Source organism: Piliocolobus tephrosceles, chromosome 5, assembly GCF_002776525.5.
Source record: "Piliocolobus tephrosceles isolate RC106 chromosome 5, ASM277652v3, whole genome shotgun sequence".
Classification (NCBI taxonomy): Eukaryota; Metazoa; Chordata; class Mammalia; order Primates; family Cercopithecidae; genus Piliocolobus; species Piliocolobus tephrosceles.
In genome coordinates, this window is record NC_045438.1 from 129,796,987 (window position 1) to 129,808,145 (window position 11,159).

General features: G+C 43.4%; 1 protein-coding gene across 3 annotated transcripts in view; it reads right to left on the minus strand.

Moving 5' to 3' along the window:
- Positions 1 to 11,159, minus strand: part of DNAH8 (dynein axonemal heavy chain 8) — a 322,448-nt gene that overhangs the window by 102,955 nt on the left and 208,334 nt on the right. For all 3 annotated transcript variants that reach the window (XM_026448101.2, XM_026448099.2, XM_026448100.1), the window contains 4 exons: positions 9,781 to 9,918; positions 8,511 to 8,638; positions 7,535 to 7,706; positions 2,129 to 2,284 (listed from right to left, as the gene is read on the minus strand). In XM_026448101.2, the coding sequence (XP_026303886.1) occupies positions 2,129 to 2,284; positions 7,535 to 7,706; positions 8,511 to 8,638; positions 9,781 to 9,918 (594 nt within the window). The remainder of the gene's footprint in view (positions 1 to 2,128; positions 2,285 to 7,534; positions 7,707 to 8,510; positions 8,639 to 9,780; positions 9,919 to 11,159) is intronic.

The window sequence follows — 11,159 nt, forward strand, 5'->3', positions numbered from 1 at the left end:
TGATTTCTTTCCCAAGTAAGGAGATAATTATCTTCAATCATCTTCAATGTCTTTTATAAACTTGAAATAATATTTTGGAATCCTAATTTCAGGTTTATTTCATTTGATTTTTCTTGTGAAACACTATGTATGTGGTAACCACCACCAGAGCCTGGTTCACCTGCACAGAGACTGGTATTGGGTCTTTACAAGGTGACCAGTGAATTCCTGATAGCGAGGCTTAGTAAATACACTCTCTTTCCACAAGTCAGAGCTGTAGGTCCTGGAGATGGCATTGAAGGTAGGCTTGGCAAACAAAGCTGCCAAGGTTGACCACAGCCCTGGGCATATAAACCATGCTTCGTGTTTCATTTGCATGTGTTTGTACATGTGCTTATCCACATAAGAAAATAATGTTGTCTGAGTAAAAAGAATATAATTCAGTCTATTTCCATCCCAGCAGTGGATGATTTTTAAAATAAGAAAGTGTCTTGGGCATATTTCTGTTCCTTCTGCAAGAAGGTTCCTGGGACTGGGTTGCATCAGAAAGGACATTAGTGAAGACTATCAGTGAATTTAATCCTGAAATGGAGAGCTAAAGCTATGACCAGAAAAAACAGCATTCATGGCCAAGTGACACAGGAGCATGCATTGAGTTAAGGAGGTCCAGGCAAGGTTCCAAGAATAAGATGAGCAGTGAGATTGAAAGCCAGGGGAGCCAAGCAGAATGGGGCCAGGGACAAGTTATAGTTGACCTGGCTGCAGAAACTAAGAAGTGTTCTGGTATACCACATTTGTGCACCCTTGAAAATGTGGCCCCTAAGAAGCTTCATGGAAATGGACACTATTTCTTTTAACTCTTCTCTTCTATTTACATTGCCTGGTCCATTCTAGGATTTCCCTGGGTTTTCTTAGTAAACATAGACTGATGTATTGTGTTCTGGAGTATTGAGGAGGTGGGGTATTTAGGTGTGCTTCCTAGCACTGGGCTGTATCCACTTGCATGAGAAGCACTGATCTCAGGAGGAAATCTTTCAATATTTCACCACTAAATATGATGTTTGTTATGGCATTTTGTAAAAAGAAACTTTTTACCTAATTAAGGAAGATCCCTCCCAGTTTGCTGGAAATTTGATCATGAATGGGCATTGAATTTTACCAAGTGCTTTTTTTTTCATATTCATCAAGATGACCACATTATTTTCCTGGTTCTTTTTTTCTATAATGATGACACACTTTGATAAATTCACTTAAATTCAATAAATATCAGAATTTCAACTCAAAAAGAGCAGTGCAGAACATGTAAAGATGAATAAAACTTGGCCAACAATGAGTTCATGGTACAGCAGAAATAAAAGATAAATGTGCAAAGAACAATAACTTAAGTCAGATTCTAAGTCCACAACAGAAGTGCAAACAAGACATTGTGAGGATTCAGGACAGGCTGTATTGTGCTGGGGACACAGAAAAGTTGTGATGGAGGTAGTGGTGGATGTGGACTTTGAAGAATATCTGAGATTTTTATCTGGGATATAAGTGGAGGGTGGAAAAAGACATTTTTGTTAGTAGAAATAGTATAAGCAAAAATATGGGGGCAGGAGGTTTAGAACTCTGGGAACAGTGTCTAGGAAACACTGAATATTCCACATTGGTAGTTGAATTAAAATATCAATAGTAACAGAATCCCTAAGGGTGTCAGGAATGTTGGAATCCTGCCCTTGTCTACCCCCACCTTAAAATTAACACCTTATTAGACGCAAGTACCAAAGCCGGACTCAGTAAGCTACGTAGTACCCAGAGCCTGAGCAAGGTTGGCATGAATGGTCTTGAACTGAGGGATCACAATATTCTATTTGCCACTTTCCTATAGGACCAAACCCAAGGCCCGGAACAAAAGCCACATTCAATATTAGCAAAAACAATGGAGTCAGGGAAATGTACAAGGAGGAGGAGGGAGGATCCAAAGAGAGAACAAAAGAGAGAAAAGAATCAGAGCTGTTGCCCCAAATTGCTGTTACAAAACTCAAGAGTGTGAATTAGCAAACATTTGTCATGGAGATGACAACTTTATGACTGCAGATTCAATTGAAATTTTGAAAAAGTTTCATTGATTTCAAGATTACTTTCCCCTGCACCAAATGCTACATACCTGCAAATCATTTTCTTTTTCCTTTGATTTAATCCAAGTTTTGCCTTGAGTTTGTGGGTCTATGAGGAGTGGGTATCTGGTGGCCTTTGTCACAATAATGCCATTCTGAATTGAGAGATCATCTCCTGGTAATCCCTGTAGCCCCCACTCACCAATCTGAACAACAGGAAATGGATATCACCATTCAAAGGAGAACAGGAATGCCCTCATTAGTAATTAAAAGTACCATAAAGTAAAATAATTTAAAATATGGACATTATTTTCCTTTGAGACTAAGAAATTTGTACTTCTAAAAAAGCAAACTTGTAAATGTGAACAAAATAACATTCACATAAAAAAAAACCAAATTTATAATCTAATGAATCCCTTCTTAAATCACCCAAAACAAGGTTTATCCTTTTGCATTGTATTTTCATACTTAGGGGAATCATAGGAAGTTGACTGCATATTGAACCTGATTTGGGGTTAATGGAGATAGTGAATATAATGAGATGTCAGAGAAGAAGATTGTTTGGACGAACGGAGGTAAGATGGTGCACTTCCGGGTTCTTCATCCCCACCCCCAACTCTTCCCGCGCGCGTGAAAATGCAGCCGGCGACCCGGGAAGGTGCAGATCAACTGGGCATGCGCCAGGTGACGTCAATCCGAAGAGACCAAGATTTACCTGGTCGCACCTGCGGAACACCCCTGACACGCCCGTGCCCCACCTATTGCCCTCCCACTCCTAGAAAAGCCGCTCTCCGCCATTGAGCCACGCGGCCTTCTCACAGCCCCAGTCCTGTCGGGATGTCGGGACTGTGGGAAGTCCGTCCGAGAGCCCCACCGGGGGACTCTGCCGGCCTCCTTTGCCGGAGGCCGACAGACTTCTCCCCCACACCTTAGGTTACCAAAAATAAATGTGCAGTTTTGCTCCTACACTTGCCTACCCGCTGGTTCTTTGGTGCCTGCTCGGCAGGTCTTAAGAAAACAAATCAGTTGGTGCCGAAGACCCAGGAGGAGACCCCTCCTCAGGCCTCTAGGGGTTGAGGAACCTCCTCCTGCTCCCACGCTGCAGACGGACCAGGACCTGAGACCTGCTTCCCTCACTCTCACGGCCTCTCTGGGGTAAGTGCCCTTGTCTCCTCTTTACCTCCCTCGGCCAGAAATCCTGCGCAGGTCCGAGGTCCATTTGGAGCCACCATGTGGCTCGGGAGACCGGTTCAGGACGGAGACGTCCGCCTGAAGGTAATCTCCATTTTGGCTTCAAGAGCCTCCAGTCTGTCTCTGCTGGTTCCAAAGGACGCTTTGAAGCCAGGCAGAGATCCACTTCCATTGTGTCCATTGTGTCGGTAAAGAGGAAACAAATGGGAAACCCCCAGTCCAAATTTCCAAAGAGCACCCCCTTAGGGTGCCTCCTAGCCAATTACAGCTTGAACAAGACCTTAGGAGGAAGCGCTTAATTTTTTGACCTCAGCAATTTCTGCCAGCGGCTAGGCAAGTGGTCCGAAATTTACATACAAGGCTTTTGGGCCTTAGGCTCTGGTCCCTATACTCCTTCTCTCCCCACTCTCCCCACCCCCTCCCTTCCTGCCCAGACTCCTCCTCCTCCTCCCCCCATCCAGACTCCTCCTTCCTCCTCCTTATCTACTAGTAATCCACACAGCCTCCTTCGGGGCCCCCAACTGGCTGTCTTGAGTCTCCTGTCTCTGCACACACCCGCTCTAAGTGCCCTGCTGATGTCCCCTATCTCTGCCCACACCCTCCTACAGTGTTAGCACCTTTGCGAGAGGTGGCTGGGGCGGAGGAGGTAGTCAGAGTACATGTCCCTTTTTCATTGGCCGATCTTTCCAAAATTGAGAAGCGTTTAGGTGATTTCTCAGCTAATCCTACCATATAAAGGAATTTAGATACCTTTGTCAGGCCTATGACTTAACTTGGCATGACCTCCAGGTTATCCTAACCTCTGCCCTAAACTGACTGAGGTTCTAACCCAGTATACCTGGTTAGATCCGGCCTCCCCCACAGGGGCCACCATTTTGGCGTCTTATTTCATTTCTCAATCAGCTCCTGACATTCGTAAAAACTTCAAAAGGTACAGGATGGTCCTCAGACACCAATACAAGACCTAGTTAAATTAGCCTTTAAGGTCTATAACTCCAGAGAGGAGATGGCAAGCTTGCCTCGAACAGAAGTTACAGCTCCTAGCAGCAGCTTTACAGCCCAGTCGTAACCCCAGGCCAGAGAGCACACACCCTACAGACTCCAAAGCTACAAAAGGAGCCTGCCTGCTATAAGTGCGGCAAGGCAGGACACTATGCCAACAGGTGTCCGCAAGGTCCCCGAGCCCCAACGCAGCCTTAAGGCATCAGGACATTAGGCCAGTGAATGTCCTAACCCTTGTCCACCAGCAACCCCCCTGCCCTGCTTGCCAGCAGGGAGGAAACTGGAAGTCTGATTGCCCCACCCTGAGAACAGGCGCCGCGCCTCCACGTGACCCCATTTCCCAGGATCCTGGGAGCTCCTTCCAGCTCCTACATCTGGACGATGACAACTGAAGTTGCTGAGACTTGGGGACCCCCATCACCCTCGCTGAGCCGTGGGTAACTCTCCTGGTAGCGGGTAAGACAATTAATTTTTTAATCAACAGCGAGGCTACCTATTCTGTTTTGCCGTCCTTCTCTGGACCTAGCCTTCCATCCAATATCTCTGTAGTAGGAGTAAGTGGAAAGCCATCCACTCCACAAAAAACTCCAATCCTTAATTGCTGCCTGGCCAACAATTACTTTGTGCAGTCGTTCCTCATTCCCAGCTAAAAAGGGCCCCTACCGAAAGCAATCAGTGGAAATCAGTTTGGCTTTCCCCCACTCGCCTCAAACTTACTACATTTTCTTAACTATCTCATACTCCCCAACCTTGCCAGGACTATCCTTCTGAGTTTTGCCCATATTCCAACAAATGCTTCCATTCCTCATTCCTATACTAATACTGTGCCTTATTTTATTTTTCATCCGTGCGTCCAAATACCAACCATGGGCCCTGACCTTAACGACGCCCCTTAACAGTAGGAAGTAGCCAGACAGACCACGGTGCCCCTTTATCACTATTACCAATAAAAGGTTGGACTGTTTGGACAAACGGAGGCAAGATGGTGCACTTCCGGGTTCTTCATCCCCACCCCCAACTCTTCCCGCGCGCGCGAAAATGCAGCCGGCGACCCGGGAAGGTGCAGATCAACTGGGCATGCGCCAGGTGACGTCAATCCGAAGAGACCAAGATTTACCTGGTCGCACCTGCGGAACGCCCCTGACACGCCCGTGCCCCACCTATTGCCCTCCCACTCCTAGAAAAGCCGCTCTCCGCCATTGAGCCACGCGGCCTTCTCACAGCCCCACTCCCGTCGGGATGTCGGGACTGTGGGAAGTCCGTCCGAGAGCCCCACCGGGGGACTCTGCCGGCCTCCTTTGCCGGAGGCCGACAGACTTCTCCCCCCTCCACCTTAGGTTACCAAAAATAAACTTGCAGTTTTGCTCCTACCCTTTGCCTAGTCGCTGGTTCTTTTGTGCCTGCTGGGCAGGTCTTAGAAAAACAAATCCAAGATAAGTCCCAAGCAATTAGCCCGATAGCTTCCCCTTCCGGCCCTTTGGTTCTGCCCGCATGATGTACGGGTGATTGCATAGCTGGAGATAAATTAGATGAGTTATTATATTACCAGGAGCTCATCAATGACACTTTTGTGAATATTTCCTTCTCCAAATTTAGAGCAGATTGCCAGCCTCCCGCCCCATGATCAATAAAATCACCAAGACAGGCGCAGTGGTTCATGCCTATAATCCCAGCATTTTGGGAGGCTGGGAGGGTCACTTGAGCTCAGGAATTTAAGGCTGCAGTGAGCCATGATCACACCACTGCACTTCAGTCTGGGCTACAGAGCAAGACTTTGTCTCTAAAAAAATAAAATAAAATAAAATAATCAGAGATCCAATGAGCCAACCAGCCTCCACCTTTGTTAAATTATCCCAGGACCCCCAAAGGCCATAATTAATAAAGAATATTCTGGCCCACGTTGCTTCACCAGTGCCCAATGCATCTACAACACATAATCTATTCCCTGTAAGGGTGAATTCAACGATGTTTGAATTGGAAAAGATTAGTTTTTAACTTTTAAATACAGATAACATGAAATTAATAGCTTGGCATCCCCTAAGGAAACAGCAACTGGAGAGCAGATTTGCAAATCAGAAAAGCAACTCATGAATACAAATTGCCTGGAAAGCATTTATTACCACAGAAGCTCTGCAAGATATACTGGAAATTGACAGTGGCATCAAATTCCCAGCAAGGAAGGTTAGTATGAAAGGCCTTGCTATTACTTAGGGTCATCAGAACACGCTATTGTGTTCTGTTATTAGACACTAAAAAAGATAGCAAATAAGGAAAATAAGGTTAATACCAGCACAAATCATGCCTACATTTGCCTAAAATGTTTGAAAAAGAGTATGACTTCACAGGAGTGATGTAAATAATGAAGAGTTATACGAAGGGCCCAGTATTAGCAAGCCTATATCTCTCAAATGATCTTTCAGTTCATAGCAATGCAATTGGTCTTAATTTGGAAGCAAGATTACTTAAAACACAAAGAAACGTTTATACCACAAAGAAAATTATTTTTTAAAAACTCTTTTTTTTTTTTTTTTGAGATGGAGTCTCGCTCTGTAACCCAGGCTGGAGTGCAGTGGCCTGATCTCAGCTCACTGCAAGCTCCGCCTCCCGGGTTCACGCTATTTTCCTGCCTCAGCCTCCGGAGTAGCTGGGACTACAGGCGCCCACCACTTCGCCCGGCTAGTTTTTTTGTATTTTTTAGTAGAAACGGGGTTTCACCGTGTTAGCCAGGATGGTCTCGATCTCCTGACCTCGTGATCCGCCCGTCTCGGCCTCCCAAAGTGCTGGGATTACAGGCTTGAGCCACCGCGCCCGGCCTTTAAAAAACTCTTAAGCACTTTCAAATCAATCTTTCTAGTTAAAGAAAAAATTTAATGAACCTGGATTTCCTCTTTTTTTTTTCTCTTTTTTTTTTTTTTTTTTTTTGAGATGGAGTTTTTCTCTTGTTGCCCAGGCTGGAGTGCAATGGCGTGATCTCGGAATCTCTGCCTCCCCAGTTAAAGTGATTCTCCTGCCTCAGCCTCCTGAGTAGCTGGGATTACAGGCACGCGCCGTCACGCCCAGCTAACTTCTGTATTTTTAGTAGAGATGGGGTTTCACCATGTTGGTCAGGCTGGTCTTGAACTCCTGCCCTCATGATCTGCCCTCCTCGGCCTCCCAAAGTGCTGGGATTACAGACGTGAGACACTGCACCCAGCCGGGTTTCTTAGTAAGTAAGAAATAAAGTGAGATTGAAATTCAAATAATATTGGGAAAGTAAAACTTACGGTTGGAGGATCCACCAACATTGAAATAAGATTCAGGTTTTCTGTGAAAGGAATTCTCCGTGTTCTCAACTCCATTTCCCATTGATCTTTAAGCAAATAGTTCCTAAATATCTGATTGAAAGGACCAAGGTAGGAAAGGAATCCCGTGCACAGCAGAATATCACCTACAAGTCTGCGAAGAAAAAACACACAGCCCCCTCCCCAAAGTGAGTCACCTGACATGTTTTAAGCTCTTCCACTAAGTTGTTTGAGAGGTCACAGTTTTGCTCTGTTACTGGGGGAAATCCTTCTTTGCCCCTGCTTAATGCTTGGTAGCCAGGCACGGAAAAGACCGTGCAAAGTGGAGCCCAAAACCCAAAAGTGGGTGGGAGTAGCTACATGTGGGGTGGTCAGGAAGCAAGAAAGAAGGCTTCCTCCTGAAGCCTACGGTTGTGAGCCTTGGTACTGTGCGGAAAGTATCTTCCCCCATCCTGTCCCTTGGTCTTGTTCAGATTTCAGTCTTGTGTTAAGCCGTTTTTTCTTTTCCCTCCCTTTTTATTTATATATTTATTTGTTTGTTTATTGCCATTTTCTTGCTCCTCTCTCATTGCACACTCTTTTAAGTTTTCTAAGGACACCAATAGACATCAGCAAAACACAGCCTTGCATTTACAACAAACCATCGATCCACACTTTCAAAATCATTGAGGTGAAGCACAGAGAGCATCTAGATGGCCCTGGCAAATCCAAATAATATCAAAAGCACTCTCATACTGAACCACAGCTGAGATGTAAAATATTTCACAAAATCTTCTTCACCCTCTATAGTATTTCACCTAAGAGTGCATGATTTAAGTTGTAAGCACTGTCATAGATGACGGGATTCAGAAATGAACACATGGAAATGGAAGAGAAAAGCATTTCACTGTGGAAATGGACTTTATGTTCTCTAATGCCACAAAGAAAGAGTGACTGTGAAGAAGACCCAGATTCGCACCTATTAATCTGAGCTTTGAATTCTTTACTTTGCTGGGTCCATCGGACTTTTTCTCCACTCAGCCCATCGATGAGAGTGGAGGCGGCCTGCATCTTTTTCCGGCACGTATCAGCATCATTAAGCAAATCCTGCAGCCATAATGGGAGAATGTCTCAAAAAAAAAACTTTTCTAAGTGCTTAACACAAACATCCATTATTTACACACATAAAAATACACAGGGGAATTTCTTAATTTGCAAAATAATATAACCTAAAAATACAGTGTGCATGAAACTTCACATATTAAATTTTGATCATTCATAATATAGTGATTTTACCTTACGAAATTTCAAGGAAAGTAATTTTGTAAGACAGAATCCAAATCACATAATTTATCTTTTAATCAGATAAATTAAAATAGTATTTCTATTGAACATTTTCAAAACAGAATCAAATCAATAAGATTTGCCCTTTCGATGTCTTGGATGCAGTAATAATCCTGAGTTCTTTGCCATTTACAAAGTATTTTCTCCTGGAAAAATCCCAGACAACAGTAGCATGCAGCAGCTGGCTTGGACCAACTCATAAGAGCCAACTGTTAAATTTTTAGAGTATTTGTGAGCTGGTGCTAAACACAGCCTTTGTTAAAAATTAAACTATGTAAGCTTACAATTAAAAAATTATATTAAAAGCAAAAGTAATAAATAACAAAAGCTTACTTCCTAATTATTTAAATGTTAATATTATCTATGCTCTTGACGTTAAGGCCGTTGTATCTGGATGGTGGAAATAGTATGCAATGGTGTCCTGCCATGCACCTTTTCCCAAATCTGTGCTCAGTGACGTTACATTGGTAGTTTAGAATTGCCAGTGATGGGAGTATTTCCACCACAGAAATCAGCAAATATTACAAATCTGGGCTTTCCTGTCCCCGCATGGCACACTAGACTGTTAAACATTTACCAGACCACCATTGCTTACATCCTATCCCAAGATGTCATATCAGGATCCCCATTTTACAAACAGAGATAAGTAGATTGCCCCAAACCACACAATTAACAAATGTCTGAGCTGCATCTCAAACCCAGTTTTCTAACCCTCAAATCAGTGATGGTACAGCTTGATCAGTGAAAACACACACAAAAAAATTTTGAGCACCAAAGATCCAAAACAGATAGGCATGCTGGCCAATATTTTGTCATCACAACCATTTGCCTGATTTCCGAATATAGCATGCTCTTGTATAAAGTTTCAGTACACCATTTTGGGGATTTTGTATATTTAATCTCACCATTTTCTCATTCATTGCTGCATCAAATTTTGCCTGTACTTTATCCAGCTCAGCTTGCTTCTCATCCAGCAGGGCTTGTGCCTTCCCTAACTCAGCATTAGCAACTGCTAACCGGCCTTCCTGCTTGGCCAAGTTGGCCTGAAAAGAAGAAGACATGGTTAGTGTATTAGCTGCACGAAACGGTCATGATTGTAATTGGTAGATAACACAAATCACATAATTTCTGCACTACATGGGACTTTCAAGCTCATCTGTTTCAGTGTCTTCAGCTGGGAAAGCAGAGTCTTGGAGGGTATTTCATTACTTTTAAATTTTTAGTTACTGGCCAGGTGCAGTGGCTGACGCCTGTAATCCCAGAACTTTGGGAGGCTGAAGATCACTTGAGCCCAGTTCAAGACCAGCCTGGGCAAAACAGGGAGATCTTGTTTCAACAGAAAAAATAGAAAAATTAGCTGGGTATGGTGGCATGCACCTGTAGTCCAAGCTACTCTGGAAGCTGAAGCAGGAGGATCGCTTGGGCCCCGGAGGTCAAGGCCACAGTGACCTGTGATCACAATACTGCACTCTAGCCTGGGTGACAGAGTGAGACCCTGTCTCAAAAAAAATTTTTTTTAATTATTAATATTCAATAAGAAAACATGGAAAATGCAGCAATGTATAGGAAGGAGAACAAAAGTTACCCCGATTTTACTCAGACATAACCTGTGAGTGTTGTGTTAGGAAGTTGGTAATTGGCATTTTGATTTTTTTTTATTTCATTTCGTTTTATGAAGGTACCAAGTCCATCATGAACATTAGTTATGTGACTGCATGATATTCTACATGTTGGATGTATCATAATTAACCTTTTTCCTACTTGTATACATTTCTCCACCCCCCATTTTTAGTTATTACAAATAATGTTGTGAGTATTGGATATGTAAACATTTAGGATTGTTACTTTGGTAACAATCCAATTTCAAAGATTCTGCAAGTGAAATTACTGTAACAGTAGTTTTTCATATTTTTCTAAGTCCTACAATGTGGTAACGATCTGCTTCTTGTAAATTTTAAATAATCAGTAAAGTAATCTAGGCCCAAAGCCTTCTAGGGTAGAAGTTCTTTGACACCTTTCTTATTTTTGTTCTCAATGTTTATTTGAATTTAGCTCCTTTTCCCATAACATTTTTATTTCATTTAGATTTTCTAATATATTGACATATAACTATGTAATATTTGCAGCCTGGCACAGTGGCTCACACCTATAATCCTAGCAGTTTGGGAGGCTGAGGGAGGAGGATTGCTTAAGCCCAGGAATTCAAGGCTACAGCAAGCTATGATTGCACCACTGCACTCCAGTCTAGGGGCCAGAACGAAACTCTGTCTCTTTTTTTTTTTTT